This window comes from Schistocerca piceifrons, chromosome 2 (genome assembly GCF_021461385.2).
Source record: "Schistocerca piceifrons isolate TAMUIC-IGC-003096 chromosome 2, iqSchPice1.1, whole genome shotgun sequence".
Classification (NCBI taxonomy): Eukaryota; Metazoa; Arthropoda; class Insecta; order Orthoptera; family Acrididae; genus Schistocerca; species Schistocerca piceifrons.
Genome location: NC_060139.1, coordinates 1,025,311,859 through 1,025,333,201, shown reverse-complemented (window position 1 = coordinate 1,025,333,201; position 21,343 = coordinate 1,025,311,859). Strand labels below are relative to the sequence as shown.

Here is a 21,343-nt window from a genome sequence, read left to right as displayed (position 1 = left end):
CCTGTGATGGACTTAGCACCATTCTTTAACAGAAACTTAAATTCTATTTTGCACTTTAAGTGGGTCCAATTTGTTAGCCTTACTGTATACTAGACTGGTAGACCTGTAGACATAATGATATGCTGCTGTATTTTATAAGCAACACTTTTGATACTATGGATGGTTTAGTTAGTTCAGGAAATTTTTGCAAAAGTGTGGGAAATCTGGCATGCTGCATAAAGTGAGCTTACCGAGTCTGTAGCTTTCACAGTGGTTACCTCCAATATGACTTTTGATAAGTCTGACAACAATGAATGGCCATTCAAAATTGTATTTAATCCCTAAATAAATGGTTAATAGTTTTGTATCATAAGTTTTTATTTCTGACCCACTTGCTGCATAGAGATTGAAGTCAGACAGTTTAACTTTCTTGTCTTTTGAATTCTTAATAATTGGTTAGGCTCCATATCGCCGAGTTCTAAACCATTTAAAAGTGTTTTAATTAATCGCTCTTCACTTTCTTTAAATATAGCCAGAAGTTGTAATTTCACAAGAGAATTGTTCTTGCTGCTTGTAACTAAATCCCACGTATTTGCAACAAATTTTGGCTCCAGCTGAGCGAGCAAATAGCTAAATTTAATCGCCTTTGTAACTATACCAGCAATCGTAAATTGTGCTTTGACTTGGAAAAACCAGATGTATGAATTCTCAGTCCAAACAGTGGTAGCTTTAGCTTAATGCATACCTTATCAGTTTGCAACCTACATTTGGGATTATTTCCTTTACATACATTTTCTGTTGACTTTTGCATATTTTTAAACACAGTATCCGATGAGATAAGTTAAAGTACTTTGCAGATGTCATTGTTTCGGCAATCATGTCAGGGTCACCAATTTGCTGCACACTAAGTTCATCAAGGATTCAGTTCAGTATGGATCTTTCCTTTTTAATTACTTTTTCATTTCAAACACGATGAAAACTGAGTAACAACAATAATAGTGACAACCTTCTTCTGTTGTTAATCCCAAAGATGATAATATTATCATGCCAACATAACCAAGGAAAAATTGTACAGATATACACAAATACAAATAGTAACTTTCATTTCCCACAGCTTAAATGTTTAGTAATCTTTTCCTTGTGCCTGTTTGCAGCTCGACACTTCCTCTGTGTGGTGAGTAGTGATGTATCCATTTCATATTGTTGTTATCACATTCTGGATGCCCCACTGTTTAAACTCTTCAGATCATTTATCCCCAACATGGCCGTGCCCAATTGCTCCATTCATAACTCCATACTCACTTGTCACACGACTAGTAGCACTCTGGAATTGTTGATCAGAGAAAGGCGTGCTCAGCTTCAAAAATTCCAGTGATGATTAAAAGTATGATATTACTATGTCATGACATCATGAATAAGTGTACTCCTTATATCCTCCTAGTAGAATTTTTCAAAAAATGCCAGAAGAGAGTTTTTTGAAACCCAAAAAGAAACCTCGAAGATAATTTTGAACCCCAACAAGATCCCCAGAGAAACAAATAATCACACAGCGATGAACAACTGAGCAATGGTTTCTTCTTGAGTTGTCACACTTTAATCCAATAGTAATAATAATAATAATAATAATACCACCACAAAACAAACCTGACATCATACTCACCAATAAAAAGAAAACAACTAAACGAAATATCCATACCCAATACAACAAATATACAGAAGATAACAGGAGAAAAAATTGAAAAATACATCCAACTGACTGAGGAAGTCAAGGACATGTGGCATCAGGATAAAGTTGACATTATACCAATTATACTATCAACTACAGGAGTCATACCATACAATATCCACCAGTACATCAATGCAATACAGCTACATCCAAACATGTATATACAACTGCAGAAATCTGTAATTGTTGATACATGTTCAATTACCCGAAAGTTCCTAAATGCAATGTAACATATACCGCACAGTTAAAAGGAAGTCACGCTTGCTCAAGGTCCGCGTCACTTTCCATTTTTAACCAGACATAACGTCTGAGCAAAGAAAGAAATAATAATAATAATACCAGGTACTCTTCACATTCTCTCATCCCTGCACCGAAAATTAAATCTGTCTATATAGGTGATAAGTAGACATAGAATTTACATGGAAACCAAATTGGTCATATAACTAGATTACAAAACAATAAAAATATCAAATCTTTTCATATTTTGGGCAACAGTCATGTAATAATGTTTGAATGATATTTACACCATCTGTCTGTAAAAACTTCTTTATTTTATATTACTATCATGATTTCAGCCTTATAAGCCATTACTGTTGTTGTTGTAGTCTTCAGTCCTGAGACTGGTTTGATGCAGCTCTCCATGCTACTCTATCCTCTGCAAGCCTCTTCATCTCCCAGTACCTGCTGCAGCCTACATCCTTCTGAATCTGCTTAGTGTATTCATCTCTTGGTCTCCCTCTACGATTTTTACCCTCCATGCTGCCCTCCAGTACTAAATTGGTGATCCCTTGATGCCTCAGAACATGTCTACCAACCGATCTCTTCTTCTAGTCAAGTTGTGCCACAAACTCCTCTTCTCCCCAATTCTATTCAATACCTCCTCATTAGTTATGTGATCTACCCATCTAATCTTCAGCATTCTTCTGTAGCACCACATTTCGAAAGCTTCTATTCTCTTCTTGTCTAAACTACTTATCATCCATGTTTCACTTCCATACATGGCTACACTCAATACAAATACTTTCAGAAACGACTTCATGACACTTAAATCAATACTCGATGTTAACAAATTTCTCTTCTTCAGAAACGCTTTCCTTGCCATTGCCAGTCTACATTTTATATCCTCTCTACTTCGAAAATCATCAGTTATTTTGCTTCCCAAATAGCAAAACTCCTTTACTACTTTAAATGTCTCATTTCCTAATCTAATTCCCGCAGCATCATCCGACTTAATTCAACTACATTCCATTATTCTCGTTTTGCTTTTGTTGATGTTCATCTTATACCCTCATTTCAAGACACTGTCCATTCCATTCAATCGCTCTTCCAAGTCCTTTGCTGTCTCTGATAGAATTATGATGTCATTGGCAAACCTCAAAGTTTTTATTTCTTCTCCATGGATTTTAATACCTACTCCGAATTTTTCTTTAGTTTCCTTCACTGCTTGCTCAATATACAGATTGAATAGCATCAGGGATAGGCTACAACCCTGTCTCACTCCCTTCCCAATGACTGCTTCCCTTTCATGTTCCTCGACTCTTATAACTGCCATCTGGTTTCTGTACAAATTGTAAATAGCTTTTCGCTCCCTGTATTTTACCCCTGCCACCTTCAGCCATTATTACATATAACAATTTTGGTTGTGATTAGACTTCATCAAGTAAAGTCATCAAGATCTATTGAACTGGGTGTCCCAGTGTGTAAATAAGTACAAAATCACGTAAATGTATGGCAGACAGGTGGCTAACATTTTTTCCAGCCATAAAACAACTGAGCCACAGAGTGAACATCAATACAGCAGTTACATTTGCAGTGAATATGGTCTGAAAAAATACTGTGGACGTTACTGGTTGGCTGGTGCTCAAAGATGAACAGCATAAGTGGTAAGTGTATGTTACATAATTGATGATTACAGATGCCAGCCTCTGTAAAGGCTTAAGACAGAAGTCATGATAGTAACATAAAATAAAAAAGTTTGTACGGTCAAATGGTGGAAATATAATTGAAACAAAAATATCAAAATTCCTCTGTAGAGATGTCAATGAAAATAGTGCAAAAAAAGTACTTAATGCAGTCCAATTAAATCTCTGTAGCATATAGCTCATACCTATCTTTAACTTCTCCTATGAGAACAATCATGTTTACATAGAAAAATAGTATCATCATCATCCACCTCTCAGACAATTAAAAATATAGTATAATTTTCCTTTTATGTATCTCAGCACCACTGCAAATTGTATCTCGGCACCACTGCAAATACCTTCTGAACTTGTAGTGATGTATGTTTTTTTTTTACGTCCTTCAAATACATTTCTAATTGCGATACCTCAGGTGTCTTCTATATGCAAAAATTGGTCAGCTTAAGCAAAACAACTATACACTTTCATTTCAATAATACATTTAACGCTAACTTATTATATAAATGTTCATGAAACTGGAAGGTAAATAGTGACTGACTGGCTGCCTAAACATTGCAAGGCATCTGAAAACTGTACAACAAATAGTATGTCATTGCTCAGTTGATACCAAATTCATTACCCTAGTCATATCAGTAGCACAAGAACAAAAATATTTAATATCCACTTCAGTACCTCCAGTCAAAGAGTTTTAATGTAGATTGCCACATCTGTAGGCACAGAGGCAAAATCAAAAACATTTATATTTCAAGAGTCCACAACATACCATTAACCATCATGACAAAGAAATAGAGAAAAGTTTTTTGTGTAAGTAGCGTACAACAGGCAGAAAATGTGGTAATTATAGTTGAAAAGCACAATAAATACAATTACATTGAGATGAAGATCATCTTCCTGAAGCAAGAGTTTAGAAAAATGTGTATTCAGCATTTTACTTAACTAAAGGATGACTTATTGATGAGGTGATACAAGATGACTTAGACAAAATTTCTAGTTGGTCTGATTGGCAACTAGTGTAGAAAAATCTAAGTTAATGCATATGAGTAGCGGAAATAATGCCATAATGATTTGATGACAGTATTAGTTGTTTGCTGCTTGACACAGAAACACCATTTAAATAACTGGGTGTAATTTTGCAGAACAGTATGAAATGCAACAAGCATGTGAGGATTGTGGTAGAGAAGGCGAGTGCTCAACTTAAGTTTATTGGGAGAATTTTGGGAGAGTATAGTTCATCTATAAAGGAGACAGCACGTAGGATGTTAGTGCAACCTGTTCTTAAGTGCTGCACAAGTGCTCAGGATCTGCACCAGGTTGGATTTGGAAGACAAGCAATTGTCTTTAGGTTTGAAAAACTCGCAAGTATTACGGAGAATTCTTGGAAGGAAGACACTGTTCTTTTTGTGAGGCATTAAAGAGAAAATTTACAGAACCAGCACTTGAAGCTGACTGCAGAACAATTCTACTCCCACCAACATACACTTCACGTAAGGACCATGAAGATAAGATATGAGAAATTAGGGCTCATATGGAGGCATATAGACAGTAGTTTTTCGATCACTCTTTTTGTATGTGGAACGGGAAAGGAGATGACTAATTATGGAGAGAGTACCCTCTGCAGTGCATCATACGGTGGCTTGCAGCTTACGTACTGTAGATGGAGATACTACACAACACTTTAAACAATGCACACATTCACTGACAGGTGACAGTAGCAGCTGGTTTAGATGTTTTTCTGCTGCCAAGAATACTGGGATAAAGCATCGGTCACCAGTTCCTATAGTTTCCCCCCTTGCTTTCAGCTGTTCACTAGCATCAACACAGCCAGCTCATGTTAGGCTTCCAGCCACTGAAAAGTCTGTTATGCTCTTCATGAACCACAGGTTAGTCTGGTCTCTCCACAGGTACCCTTCCACAGCTGTCTGAGTGTTTCAGCAATATGAACTACTCCATCTCGGCAATGTTCATGGTGTGATGTTGACTGAATCTAAAATAGCTTTGGGTCTGTAGAGTAACTAGGTTTGGCAATTTGTTCCAATCCAAAGTTCGAAGAATACAGTTGCATTTTGTCATATTTGACTTCAGTCATTGTAAAATAGTTATTTCCTGTCTACTGCACTGCACTCATTAGTCCAGCTGATGCAACTGAACTCAATCTTTCTTGCAAATCTTGCCTTCATCAAAAAATGAATGAATGAATGTTTGTGTTTTAAAATATATGCACAAGTTTAATATGATTGAAATAAATATGTTGGATTGATAAATTTCAGAGAGAGAGAGAGAGAGAGATGGTTATTCATAACTGCAACTCTGTGACAGTGAGCTCCTTCATATATTTTATATCACATATTGCATGTGATTTAGTGAGTAACTTTAATTCCAGGCAGATGTAGTATTTCCTTTTCAATTTAACACTTTCATTTAATAATGCTATGTGATTTATTTATTCTTTTAAACAGGAAAACCTACAAAAACTTCATAGGAATCTTAAACGACAACTGGAACTTATTAAGGGTCAACGAAGAGAGAGTGTTGGAAATGATGGATGGGTCGTTGTGCCACACCAGGACCACTCTCACTTAACTTAGCTGCTGCTGAGTGTGTCTCCAAGTACTGTATTTTTATACCAAGAGTGAATGTGACTGTAATGCATATGAAAGTGAAAGTAATAAGTTTGGTCCTCGATGATTTGTGTTCCGTTAATACTACTAAAACTTTTAATTGCTGACCTGTAAAAAAAGCATTTATAGTATTTTTGTCAGACTGATGTGTGTATTTTATTGTATCTTATTTTGTTTTTCAATGAAAACCGCAGATTGCCCTGTGGAGTGTTCTTTCTCCAGTCTGCAAGGTGTTTTCATTTGCTTTGCCTGTAATTTTCAGCAACAACATCTGTGACTTGATTTATCTGTCAGTTTACCATTGTATTGCTCAAATCCTTATATAGATCTGTTTCTTGTTTTCATAATAATAAAAAAGTAGAATATCTTCAAGTCATATGACCCAAAAGGAAGCATTCACAAAATATTCTTGTGACAACATGCCAGTTTTCATGAGGTAGTTATTAAGGAAATAATGACAATTAAAGTTAGTGGACTGCACTAATATTTAATGTTGAGTAAGTGTACACAAGAAAGACTGTTGAATAGTATTTTTGTGTTTGCTTACAAGATGACTTCATGTTAATTATAGACTGGACACAACCATATTTATGAAAAAACTATTGCATTATGCTTTTCTGTTGTACTTAACTGTTCAAGTGACAGGCTTAATTGTGAGCCCTTTGTTTGTATTGTCCTGTAAATGCTGAAGTGTGGCTGGAACAGGTGTAAAAAAAATTAAGTTGTTAGAGAAAACAATGGCAAGAAGTATACCAAACTAGTAATGGTATTAGTCTGATAACATTTCCTCAAATGTGACCTATTTGAAGGTTAGCCAATTTTTATGAACAATGGCCTCTTTTTTTAGAGTACTGGTGAGTAGTTTTACACTAATTTATTTACATTAGGCCATTCATTTTATAGGTCACCACGTATGAACAATGGAGACAGAATGGGGTTTTGATTATTGTAAACAAAATTTTATACTGGAATGCATACTGATGCATAAGCAGAATTGAAGAAAACTGGAGATGGGGAGAGTTTTTGAAATGTGCAGCCATTCCCATTATTTTGTGGCAACCTGCAAGTCAGGGACATTGCATATTGTGTATGCAAAGTAACTATGTCAGTTTCTTATAAGATTTCAAAAATTAAACAAGTGGTTGCCATTTGAAGCCACTAGATTACTTTCTAAGCATGTAGCAATACATGACAGTTGGTCTTCAAATTGAAATAATCTGTGGATCAAATTCTTTGCTCAAGTTATTGAACACACTTGACTCTGGACAAATTAGTATGATCTGTAGTTATAGGAGGATCATGCCAATGCAGTATCAACATTCTAAATACTTCACGTAAACAAAACTATTCTGTAATTATGTTTTATTTTTGTGATTTTGTCAAAATGTGCATTTGGTTTAAATATTTATGTCAGTATAATACAACTCAAAATATTCTCAGTGTAAAAGTCAAACCCTTTCTTTGTTACTTATTTACAGTCAGGTAAAAATTGTATGTTTGCTGGCCTGCACTTAGTTTGAACTTTTGTTATGTTCTTGTTCATGTAGAAGGATTGAAACAAGGAAGTTTATTTGTAGTGCATTAAGCAAACTTTGTTTCATATTTAATTTTCCATCTGAGTGAAGCATGAGAGATCGTTGTTGCATATGTTTTGACCATATGGCTTCTGCTGTGTATGAAGTGAATTATAAAACACACGAGTTGTAAAGCAGGCATACTTGCCACTAAGTCCTGGTAGACAATACTGAAAACTAAATTAAAAGTATGTTTGTCAAAGAACATTTTATGTTGACATGCATTACCACTGTTTAAAGTAAAACTGCAATGTGTTTTAGTAAATGGACTACCGTGTATTCATTCCATAACAGTGCTAGTCTAGTAAAGTGAAGTGATTTACATTGTTCATTGAATGCACCTGTTTCTGAAACAATATGCCAAAATATTGACTGAATTTGACAGTCTGCGAGAAACCATTTTAGGGTATGCAAATATTACTCTAATGCTGCGGGCAGCATGTTATACTGTTCATTAGATGTCTTGTGAAAGTTCCTGTATTATCTGTATGACTGACCTTTTGTAAAGAGATGTAAATTTGTCATATTCAGCTAACTGTAAATTGTATGTCCATAATGTAAATACATTTTGATATTCTTTGTGACCACATGTTTAACTACTGTTCATCAATACTCTAGTGCATATTCATTTTTTTATGACTAAATGTGTTGAATGTTTTACATTCACCCGAAAAAAAGAAAGAAAAATGTATGCATGCCTCTACAGTGGGGAATAGTCTTTAAAGTCCTTATTCATAGTTCACATACTGTTAATACAATGAATTATAGTAAAACATTTATTGTAATATATTATTCATATCATTTGATGCATTTTGCACAGGATACATATAGATCTAAAAAGTTTCTCCTATATATACACTTCTTTCTGGAGAAAAACCAAAGCAAAATATACAGATTCATTCCAAAATAATTACTACAGTACACAACTTGTTTAAATAAGTCTTATTTCCTCAAATAAGCTTTATAAGCTCTCTCAATATTACTTTTTTCTGACTCAGTATAACCTAAAATGCTTTTAATCGCATTAAGATGACCTTGATGATTTTCCCTGTCTGTGAGGAAGTAGTAGACAGCAGACTTCAAAAACTGAAGAGTCATTGCTGGATCCATTTCACCTTTACTTGCATGTGCCTCCACAAGGCGTCGATACAAAGCCTGCAAAAAAAATTGAAAATGACTTAATTATTTACTTTCCTTTTGGATTAGGAGAGACAACAGACGAGCAGCTTAGTCTCTCAAATTACTACATGCAGCACTCTGGATCTGCTTTTTGTGCACCTGTTGAACAGTAAAAGGACTTTGTTATGCAGCAGAGTGTGTGTGTGTGTCGCACCACACGGGGTATTGCGCTACACATATCAAGGACAGGAGATACTGTGGATTGATCATCAGGCTACAAAATTTCAATGTGGACTGTTTTACAATATCACAACTGTGTTATAACAGAAACCTTCCTGACAACAAACAAAATACATGGTAATAATAGTGCAGCAAATAAAGTGTGCAACAACATGTTTGGGTTTTGTGGCCAGAGGAACTTTATTTTAAATAAATCTCGGTCTTTCCAAGGTGACTTTGGAGGGTATGTCTTCAGCACCTAGTAATGCTCAAGGCATAGGACCTACTCTACATTGCTATAAATAAAAATAAGGAAGAATCAACCCATAAACAAAAAAAAAACAAACAAGGTAAAAACAAAGCACCATATTCTCTCTCGGGAACTAAAAATCCACCATTACTTATGTGATACCTACTGCTGAATGAGGCTGCCTCCAGATTTTTCATACATGAAAATTCCATTCAAAATAAAATATAAAAAATAACAGCAAATATTTTGTTTTACCCATATCGCAAAATTTGGTGGTTTACTCACACTCATGTAAATTAGAAGGCAGAGATTTTTGAGTTGTGTTCACGGGCTTAGAATCTTTCTTAAGCCTAGGATGATGATTACTATTATTATTATTTCAATTAATGTTGGCACGGCAAAGAGTTATGTAGACACGGATTGGCAGGTCTCAGCAATGTAGTTATTCTGAAAGGATACAAAAATCCCCTCATAATTTAATGGAAAAGCAACTTCCTATGCCAGCAGAAAATAAGAACATAGTCAAATATCTGTTGTTGTGCTGAAGGAATTTGTCTTCCACGTTTAAATATGTAGACAGAGTGGTCGTTTTCACTTTATTGTTAAGTGTTGATAGGCTGCCCGTGTAACACTTCAGAAGCCGCCTTCAAGATTTGATAGGTTTAACGTAAATGGTTTTTTTTCCAATACTGTAAATAAATGTAATGTGGTATAAATATAATTTAACTGTATTTTCATTTTAACATCACACTAAGAAATTTTGATGTGAGACAAAAATAAAGAACTGACCTGCAAAGAATAAATGAAAAGTAAGCAGTCTGAAAATAACAGCATAGTTGGCAAAAAAATAGCATCAAAATTGGCAAAAATAACACTGAAACTGACCATAAAATGAAATGATTTTTTCCTGTCCCAAACACTATGGTTTTCAGCTATATGCATCCATGTTGCTCCTCTATGTTTTGTAGTGCTGTCCACCCACCTTCTGTTAGGTATTCTAATCTCGTGGAATCCAACAAAGGACTAATATGGTGCATGTACCACGTTTCCTTGACTATGCATCCTGTCGATTTCCATTTGATTTTCATTAGTCATAAATATGTCTTCCACTCCCCTCTGTTCTCTGATCCATTTATTAATTTTCTCCCCATTTCGAAAAGCACTATAGACCATGTTTACTCTTCTGTTTATATCTTTTGCTGCCCATCCAGTGACTGTCTTCAGCTCCCCTTAACACCCATTACAACTAGTTCTATGAATTCACTGCCAATCATTGAAGATAATTTTAGTCTTATGGTAACTGATATTCAGTATTACTTTCATATTTGCCCTGTTGAGCTCTTCTACCAGCTGATGAAATTAATCTGCACTACAGGCAACCAGTACATCATCATCATCCTCATCCTCAAAGCAAATTAGGTTCAGGCCTTTTCATTATCTCATAGCACTGTAATGTTACATAGGTACAAGATCTTCATCTTCTACATCTACATAGATACTTCAGTCATGCCCCCCCCCCCCCCCCCCCACACACACACACACACACACACACACACACACACACACACACACACACACACACACACCTACCCGTGCATGCACAACCCCTCCCATAGTAATGATTAATGGTAAATCAATGGTTAACTAAACTTTTAATTATCACTAAGGTAAAAACTAAGATGACTGTTTACAAAAGTTGAGATTTCGAAATAACGAGGCAAGGTTTGATATATTACAGCCAAGAATATGAACAGAAAAATATTTTATTGTTTATGCCAGATTTAGAAACAAAGAATAGATTGGTAAGTGCCTTGAGGCTAAAATGGCAGTAAGATGCTTCCTACCCACCCCATTCCCTCAGCCAATATCTAATTGAGCTGACTTCAAATTTTGTCATAATATACACTCATTCACAGGAAGTGTATTATACAGCTTATTACTGTTTAGCCGTCTGTTACAATCTGTGGGAGGTAGTGATGATTGTGGGTAAATAAACAAAAAAAAATTTTAAAAAAATCTGAAACTAGAAAAAGAGAACAGTCTGTTCCAGGTTCTGTGACCATGTCATCATGGTTGACAGTACTTTAGCCAGATAGTTAAAAATGAGATAAAACCCTGGCAGCTAAAACTAGCTGGTCACTGAAGAACGTCTAAAGGGGTCATCATAGTCAGTACTCTTAAAATGGAGTCAGAAAATAAAATGAGGTGAGCAGATGCAGAGTATACAAACATCTAATCAGCTTAAGCAGTTAGATAAATAAGAGATGTACATGAAAGTTTAAAGATGTACGACAGTGCAGAGAGAGAAAGTAGCCTGTGGTCACTCTGAGCGTACACTACAGACAGTGGTACTCCCCCGACAATCAAACACTGAATGTGGTGGTGTAGTAACTTTTGTTGTAAATTCTGCTTTCCTTCAGGGAACATAGGACTTTGGTAGCTGTTAATCCAATGTCCACAAGTATTAAGAGATAGTGAGGTAGACAGGATGACTGCTCGTCTCAGATCAGCCAACAGGGCACACACTGCAAAGATATGGGTGATCGTTAAATGACTACCAAAGCTGCTTTGAGGGGAGTTGTCTTGGCATAAAACTCTGGGGGTGGGGAAAGTTTAAATCTGCTGTGGCTGATATGCAGTCAACATAATACGATGGTATCCTTCTGAGAAGTCAGAAGAAAAGTATGCTACGCCATGGTGTTTCCTTTGGTTGCTCTCAGCTTATTGAGGATTATGGTAGCTTGCCATTCCATATTCCAGGTTTTCAAAATGTAATATTGCAATTGCAATCCTAGGTTTGCGTCCTGTACTCAGAGTTCAAGTTTGTCTCGTTTAGTTGCTTCTTTAGCTCAAATTTTCAGCGATTTCATTTCCCAGAATACCCACATGGCTCATGCCTAGATGAATTCCAGAGCTGTGGAGTTTGTGAGGTTTCATTTATACACTGCATGCATTACTGCAGAGAAAAGTCTCATGGCTCCTTGCGCGTGCAAAAGCAATAACTGCCCATCAGTGACTTTCGATCCACCTGTGTAGGTGCATGTCAAATTTGGGTAGTCGTGAAGAACTGAACAGAACATGCCTCTGAGAATGGTGGTATCAATATTTCTGTTCAGGCTGCAAAAGAGGTCCATCCATATCATAAGACTAGATTCATACCATGGGGGTGGGGAGTGTGGCTGCCGAGAGGGAATGCTACATGGACACAGACAAGAGGAGGCAGTTTGAAGTTCTTGCATAGAGCTTCCAATCTTAACTCAGCTAGTCTATCCATTTTTGGGCACATACCACTTAGTTTGTTAACAGCTGCTGGCATCTGACCCTCAGTAGTGGGACACCATTTCCAGCAGGAGGCTCTCTAGAGCACTCTTACAGAAGGCTCCAGTTGCCAACTGCACTCCACAGTTGCCAACTGCTCTCCACTGTGCTGGAGCAGGTCAAACAAGCTCAGTACTGATTGTGCTGCCAACCGGACAACACATTAGGAGTTCAGTAGTGATGAAATCGCAGAACTGTGCAGTCTGTGCCCCGAGAGGTGCGGCTGAGAAATCAGAGGGTATTAAGCTTCCGTGATTGTGATGACAAAGAGAGTTATGCTCAGAAACAATTCCTGTGGGACCCAGCTTCCTTTAAGTATTGGTTGCTAAGGGTCAAACCTACCTGGAATGGAATCGGAGGGATAGGAAATTCTGAATAAAAATAGGTAAACACACCCAGACATCCCACACATAGTGTGGTCAGGATGCTATGTTGCCAGGTGGTGGTATATATGTTCTGTAGGTTAACGAGCACAGCAATCAGGTTGGCAATGCATGAAAGCATTTCGCACTAAACATTCCAAATGAATCAGATGGTCTATGGTGGACTGGAATGCCTAAAAGTCACTCTGAACCTGTAATATATGTCCTCTGGCTTCCAGGCACCAACACAGTCATCAGCTGACCATTATTTTGAATAATTTGCACAGCTCTTGCGTTAGACAGATTGGTCAATAGTTAGTTAAAAGTTGAGGTTCTTTTCCAGTTTCAGGATAAGAATGACAGTACCCTCCTGCTATGGGAGTGAAACTCCCCTTCCTACCAAAGTGAAACCAAAGGATCTGTTTTATGTAATCATTGCTGAAGTGTTTAAGCATTTGATTATGGATTGTTAAGTGCTGTGGAACTCTTAAACTCTAAATGGAACACTGTACAATTCAAAGCTTTGTGCATGGAAGAATAAGGAGTTTCACTCTGACATGCATTTCTGGGTCAGGAAATTAGGATGGTAGCTACTGCACCCAGACATTTTGGTGAAGTGTGCTGCAAAACATTTAGTGGTGATGGGGGATAAGTACAGATGTTGCCATTGAGGGTGTTGACAGGAATTACCGTTGACAGTGGAATTTAGTCCGTACTTGAGATGGTGGGGTGTGGGCTCCCATAGATGACTCACGCTATTATTGACAATCCTGTTTTTTTCGTCATTTAAGGAAAAAAGTGCCTTCACTTGAAGTCTCTTAAATGCTATTAAATGTTCCATAGAGGGGTGACACTCTTGTTGATAAAGTGCCCTGCAATGCTTTCTGATTGCTGCAGTTATTTCTTCAGACCACCATGGGATCGATGTCCGTCGGGAAGAGCCAGAAGAATAGGATATTGTTGCTTCCACAGCTTGTAAAATCCTGTCAACAGCATGTTGTACCACTCCTTCAATTTCCTTCTCTTCACTGGTTTCAAAAGTTGCTCTGGAGGTGAAACCCTATAGTTGGTTCTCCGAGGTGAATAATGTGGTGGTGTTTCGTTGGTCAATGGATCAAGAAAGAGAGAGTGATAGGAAAATGGTTACTGTTGCAGAGATTTCCATGGATGTACTACAGAGTTACGGGTGAGATGCTTTGACTGCAGGCTGTAATATCTTTTGCTAAGTAAGATCTGTGGGCTTTACTGAAATGTTTTGGAGCTCCAGTATTCAGGAAGCAGACTTCCAATTCTGAAATTAACTGCTCTAATACTTGGACACTGCTGGATGTGATTTGGCTGCCTCACAGAGAAGTGTGGGCACTGAAGTGTCCCAGTAGGAGGAAGGGTGGGGGAAGCTGTTCCACTATATCCACCAGCTTGTGATATGGTACAGGTTTGGCTGGGGACAGAAAGATATTACATACTGTTACCCTAGCTGGCCATAACAGCCACAGCTGCTAATGCACTGGTTAATGGCACCTGCTCACTGAAAGTGTCAGATCTAGTGGACATGCAGACTCCTCCAGATGCCCTCTTATCATTAATGCAATTTGTACATTAGAATTTTTGAAAGTATCATTTTGTGTTTCTGAGAACCATGTCTTCTGAAGTGTCATGCCAACTGCAGTGTAAGTAGCCATTAATTGACAATGAGTTCAGCTGCTAGGTGGTGAATTGTGCTCCACCAGAATGTGCAGTTATGCGATGGTATTCATAGGCTTGACTTCAGTTTAACTTTCAGTTTATCCTTTTTGTCCTGAAGATTTACCTGTCTTGACTTCTCAGGCATCCTGCGAGGGGGCCTCATTGGCAGGAATCCTCATCCCTGATGATCCCATAGCGGATTTACTTCTTCCTCTTGAGTACTGAACATGTCGGTGAATGAAGGGGATGGTGTCGCGCAGTTTACACATGTAGGGCATTGTTCACAAGGACTGCCCTGATTTTTTGTCCTGCCACATGCCACACAAGTAGCTTCATTATCAGGGAGGATGTGTATCGAACCTCTGGGACCAAAAAGATATAGGAAGAGGAAGTCAGGCTTGACGTCACACCTATGAATGATAACATTAACTTTCTCAGCTAAAAAATTTCCATTGAAGGCTAAGATGAAAGCTCTAGTGTCCACCCTATTATCCTTAATATCTCTAGATATGAAAAACAACATGGACTCCATGCTGCTCTAACAACTAAGTTAGCATGCAGTTCTTCATCTATTTGTAGCATTACGTCCCTGCAGAAGATGACACTTTGAATCCTTCTAAGTTGATTATGAGGAATGATGATAACTGGTGTATCCTCAAGCTTGTCACAGGCCTCATGCCTGTAACTGGTTAGCGTTCAATGTTTTGATCAACTTAGGTCCATTTTTCATCTTCTTTATTGCAGCAAATTCTCCAAAGCAATACTCAATATTCTCCACAAAAAACAGTAGGTTTTTGTTGGTGCAAAAGATTCTCCATCAGTTCTGGAGCATACCAAGAACTGGGAGAATTGTCCACCTCAATTACCCCTTGCCTGACTCATTCCAAGGTGTGTTCAAAGACCCTCAAGTTACTAACTCCGATCTGCGGCTCTCTCCAGGGGTGCCACCTGGCCACAACAAAGGCTACCACGTACAGCAGCCATTGCCTGCTGTTTCAGTGTCCCAGATAAAACAGGCATCTAGTCCTCAATATACATGAGAAGATTACAGCTGAGGCAACAGCAGTGTGTTCCCTGCATTGTCAGGGGCTACAACACGAGAGTGCATGATGACTGCCCTACTTCCCCGCCCCCCACAATGGATTGGAACCACACTGTATTTCGGGTGTGAATAAAAATCCACTCATAATAGGAGGTGTATAAGACGATACTGTGCAGTGAATAAATTCTTTTGCACCATGTCAGATGTCCTTCCCCAAATGGTCCACAATTGTGAGAAATGTAGGAAGATGGAAGTGTAAACAAGGCAAAAAGATCGAAGGAAATGCTGTGAAATGAGCTAAAACTGATGGCTCACGGGTGCTATAATAATGGGTAGTCATGAACATAAAAGCTTGAATAGGTAATAAGACTCCTTTTAGCTGTTTCTTATGACAGACAAGGAGTAACTGCAGTTCTATTCTAACCCCGACACTGCAGGGATGGGGGGCGTTGTGTTCCCCTTCTTGAGCTTTGTAGCAATGTCTACCAAACAATGGTGGTGGTTTTTACTGCTTGTGTTTTTTTTTAGATTTTACAGTATTTTGCTGTTCTTCCCATTACTCCAGGATGCAGCATCACATGTATGTTCTTAAGTCAGCACTCAGCACCTGGAATGTTTAATTGCACTGTTTCCATCCCCATTGTTTCTTTTGCTAGTTCATCAGCCAGGTCATACCTAAAATGCAGACTTGACTCACGAGTCCACCGAAAGACTGGATATTCCGGTACAGCAGAGGGCATGTAGTAATGGACAGTATAGATCACTGGACATCTTGGATAGTACTTATCTACTGCTCGCAATGTCCTCAACGATTTGCTTTATTCAATGAAATTCTTGTGAGCAAAATTAATGTATGTATATTTTTGGGATCTGTGTATGGCTATTAACTCTGCAATATGAGCATTGCATTTTTTTGGTAGAGAACATTTTACTCGATTCAATATGTGGACTTAAGCACAGTCGTACCATCAGAACCATCTGTGTAAAAGACTCTAAAATAGGAATATTCTTTGACAACAGATGTAAATTCACACAATAAAAATTGTGATATAAACTGTCTTTGAAACTTCGTGGCAGATTAAAACTGTGTGCAAGCCCAAGACTCTAACTCTGGGCCTTTGCCTTTCACAGGCAAGTGCTCTAGTAACTGAAATGCCCAAGCACAACTCATGGCCGTACTAACAGCTGTACTTCCACCAGTACCTCATCGCCTACCTATCAAACACAACAAATGTTCTAGAAAAGCTGCAATATTCTTCCTTCCAGGAGTGCAAGTCCCACATGTTTCAAAAGGGAACTTCTGTGAAGTTTTGAAAGTAAGAGATGAGATACTGGCAGAAGTAAAGCTGTGAGGATGGGTCGTGAGCTGATGAAAAACAATGTTTTATAGTCTAAACAGCATCAAATCAGTCTTTATAGAATGTTTGTAAACCTACTCTATCTGTTTCATAGGAACTGGTGCCTAGGAAATGGGGAGTATCAAGTTCCTTCATTTAGGTTGCCTTAAGTTGTCGTAAAGGCAGTAGCAGTTTATTATCAATAGAAATCAGAAAATTATACTGTTCCACTACTTTCAGCAGTTGGGTTTCAAAGTATAATGCTGGATGAGCACGGGCAGATCATTTTCTATGAAAGTATGTGACATGACGTAGGTGATGAAAAACTGTCTGTATCTATTGTTCTCCACCCATTTTAGCACCTACTGTATGGATGTCTGGAGTTGGAGTTCTGCTGTGCATATAGATATGTGACAATAATATAAACAAAGATAATCAATTTTGTAATGCTGGCGTGACTATAGGTCCCACTGAGGTTACTATGTCATTTACTGCATTCACAAAAAATGTAGTGCTCACAACTGATAACCTGCCTGTATTGGTTACTGATGGTAGTTACCACTCTGACTCAAAACAATCGTATCCCCCATTAAAGAGAGAAAAAGATTATAATAGAGTTTTTACTACTGCCATTGAGATGTTAAAGTACTTTATTATTTGTGTTCCCTGGTCCTGAGGACGTATTTGTACATTGTCAGATTGTAATTGGTGTGTCGTACACTGATCAGCCAGAACACTATGACCACCAGCCTACTACCGATATAAACCCATCCAGATGCTAGCAGCGTTGACTGCTAGTCAGATACACACATGGTGCACGTAGTATCAGTGAGCATGCTGGCCGTGTGTAGACTGGGGAAGGCACGCAATGTATCCGAGTATGACTGAGGGCAGATTGTGATGGCCTGGGGGTGCAGCATGAGCATTCCGGAAACTACACTAAATTCCGGGTGTTCGAGGATTGCTGTGGTGAGTGTCTTCCACATGTGGTGAAACCAAGGAGTAACCATCTCCAGACATCAGTGGTTGGGCCACTACCCCTCATTATAGATGTCGGACATCGTAGGCTGGTCGGACTGTTACAACAGGACAGGAGATTAACTGTGGCGGAACTCACATCAGACTTTAATGTTGGGCAGAGTACAAATGTACCTGAACACACAGTGCACCGAACACTCCTAACGATGGGCACCTGCAGCTTACGACCCACGCATGAGACAATGTTACCACCATGACCTCGACAACTATGACTGAAATGGGCACATGACCATTGGCGCTGGACATTGGTGCAGTAGCAGAGCATTGCATGGTCTGATAAATCTCAATACCTTCATCATGCTGATGGGAGGGCACGGATCTGCCATCTTCCAGGAGAACAGCTCCTTGACACCTGTACTGCAGGACAGAGACGAGCGGGCAGCACCTCCATGGGTCCAGTGGAAATCGTGCAAGGCACTATGATGCCATTTACGAGTTGCACATCACATACACCCCTTCATGTGACAATCATATTTTCCAATGGCACTGCGATTTTTCATTAAGACAATGTGCCATGTCACAAGGCCAGGAGTGTGGTGGACTGGTTCAAGGAACTTGGTGATGAGTTGCAGTTGATGTGCTGATCCTCCAGCTCGTCACTGAACCCAATCAAACACATCTGGGATGAGACTGAACGTTGCATCAGGGCTCATCACCCCCATCCCCGGAATTTACAGGAGTTAGATGAACGTGCGTGCAGATGTGGTGCCAACTCTCTCCAACAACCTACGAAGGCCTCATTGCTTCCACGCCATAACATGTCGCTGCTGTCACCTATGACAAAGATGGACATACCAGCTATCAGGTAGGTGGGCATGATGTTGTGGCTGAGCAGTGTAGGTTTCCAGTTATTTTTAAGTAAATATAGGGTATTATGTTCCATTAAGGGGCAGTTTAGAGTGAAGATAGGATTGTTTTTTGTTTTTTTTTTAATCTAATTTCTTCTGTTTCCACATGGTATACTGCTATATTTCTGCAAGTTCAGCAGTATCTGATAAATTTATGTTAATTTCTGTTTGAAGAGGAATCTTTGGATTCTTTTTAAGGACACAGCAACAGCTGAAGTTATAAGTACCTATGACATAACCTTAGAACACCAAAAAGTAAAAGAAGTTAAATGTGACCATACATTACAGCCAAATGACAGAAGGAAAGAACAAAAAACAAGGACTTCCCTTGCAGAAAGGTCCACAAAATGCATCGTAGACACAGTGGAGGTCTGTAACTGAAGATGAAATGTGATTCGCCATATTGCTTTGATGGATAAAAAGTAAAACGTGATTGACACCCTGTGCACTGTCCGCTAAAATGGCCGATAACTCAAGACAGCAAACACGCACTGGAACATAAGCGGTTAAAAAATGACCACTGGGTCAGAAAATACCAAAACATCAAAGGTTAAAGACAATGAGCACAAAGCAGGGGGGGGGGGGGGGGGGGGGGGGCGATAATACCCTTTAACATGATAGCTAAAATGACAGTGCCCACTTTGCAACCTAGCTAGAATTATCTCATGATGAGAAGGCAGAGAGGAGGTTGGCAGGGGTTTAATTTCCTGGAGCTTGCTACCATGAAGTGAAGACCAGTGGTGATGCCAAAGTGACACTGCTATCTGCTGACAGATGGCAACACGGAGATCATTTGAAGGAATGGAAGAGCTTTTGAAGGAGTGGAAGAGCTAGCAGGAAGAGGTAGGAGGACTGCAGCCATGGCACCAGTTTCATTTCCCATCAGACCGAGTGACTAGGAACCCACATGAACATCACGATGGCTTCCTCAACAGCAAATAAGCAGAAGCTTTCTTGGATCTGTTGCAATATGGGACAGATTGTGTACAGCTCTGAAGGGCACTGAGAGAATCAGAGCAAACAACCATTAAAAATCCTGTGTCCCCAGATGTACTCGATTACCTTACAGAGCTCTGTTGTAAAATTCAAGCAGCATTCTGGAATCTATTATCAAAAAAGGTTGGCACAAATGACGAAGGTACACCCAACATCACAGTCAGTCTTACTGCCATCAGTGGACACAAAAGTGCTATCAATAAGTTGTGCGCGAAGGTCAGAAGCAAATGAAGTTCAAGATGAGCACAGGCCACCACACGCCAAGGTGGTAAAGGGTTCATACCCACTGGGAACATGGCAGGTAGCATGAAGTTAAGCGGCTGGAGCAGTAGCCAAAAGCGAACTCCAGGAGGTAACAGAGAAAAGGGCACACCCCATACTGGCGGCCAAAGGATTCATCGAAAAAGGGGGCATAGGGCATGTAGCCGGGCATTGCACAAATATGGCATATGTATCCACTGAGGAGGACATCACACTGGTATGACAATGGTAGTTCAGCAGCTTCTGCTTTAAGACTCTCAGTCAGTCTAGTGTAAAAGGCACCAGTGGCCAAACGTATTCCACAATGGTGGATTATGTTAACACTGCATATGATAGGCAGATGAATAAATGAAGTACACATAGTCTAGTTTTGAATAGACAAGGGATCGGTATAAATGGAGGAGGCTGGTCCAATCCACTCCCAAGGAATTACTGCTTAGGACGCATAGGACATTGAAGGACAGGGTACAGCATGCGGCCAAGAAATTTCCCTATCAAACATGAGCCCCAGGAATTTCATAGTTCCAGTGAATGAAAGAGCAACAGGCCCACGATGTAAAAACAGTGAAACAAACCCATTTTGCCAAAAATTCATACAAATAGCTTTGTCAGTGGAAAAGCAAAAGCCATTATCAATGCTCCACAAGTAAAGATGATGGGGACATCACTGAAGACGCCGCTCAAGGTGAGAAGTCAATGGATAACTCCACTGGATCGCAAAGCCATCTAATAAAAGGGAGTCGGAGATACCTGATAGGAGACAGTCCAAGATAGGGTTAATAGCTATAGCAAAGAGGGAGGACGACACTCAAGACGGAGCCCTGAGGCACGCCGTTCTCCTTGATAAAGGTGTCAGACAAGGCCAAACCCAAACGTGGTGTCATAGGCTTTCTCCAAATCAAAAAACATGGACACAGTCTGGTAGAAAATCATTCATGACATGGGTTGACAAAGTGACAAGATGATCAACTGCAGAATGGCTCACATATAAATCCACATTGTGCAGTAGTTAGTAGATTGTGAGACTTCAGCCAACATACCAGATGGCCAT

The 21,343-nt window shown here is 39.0% G+C and overlaps 2 protein-coding genes across 2 annotated transcripts in view; one reads left to right on the top strand and one right to left on the bottom strand.

The window, feature by feature from the left end:
• The window catches only part of LOC124777614 (mitogen-activated protein kinase kinase kinase 7-like), a 157,388-nt gene extending 148,988 nt beyond the window's left edge, over positions 1–8,400 (top strand). The window contains exon 12 of the mRNA XM_047253076.1: positions 6,081–8,400. Coding sequence (XP_047109032.1) covers positions 6,081–6,209 — 129 coding nt within the window. The 3' untranslated portion in view covers positions 6,210–8,400. The remainder of the gene's footprint in view (positions 1–6,080) is intronic.
• A 178-nt stretch (positions 8,401–8,578) lies between these two features.
• Positions 8,579–21,343, bottom strand: part of LOC124777615 (protein quick-to-court) — a 342,810-nt gene continuing 330,045 nt past the window's right edge. The window contains exon 9 of the mRNA XM_047253077.1: positions 8,579–8,971. Within this exon, the coding sequence (XP_047109033.1) occupies positions 8,759–8,971 (213 nt within the window). The 3' untranslated portion in view covers positions 8,579–8,758. The remainder of the gene's footprint in view (positions 8,972–21,343) is intronic.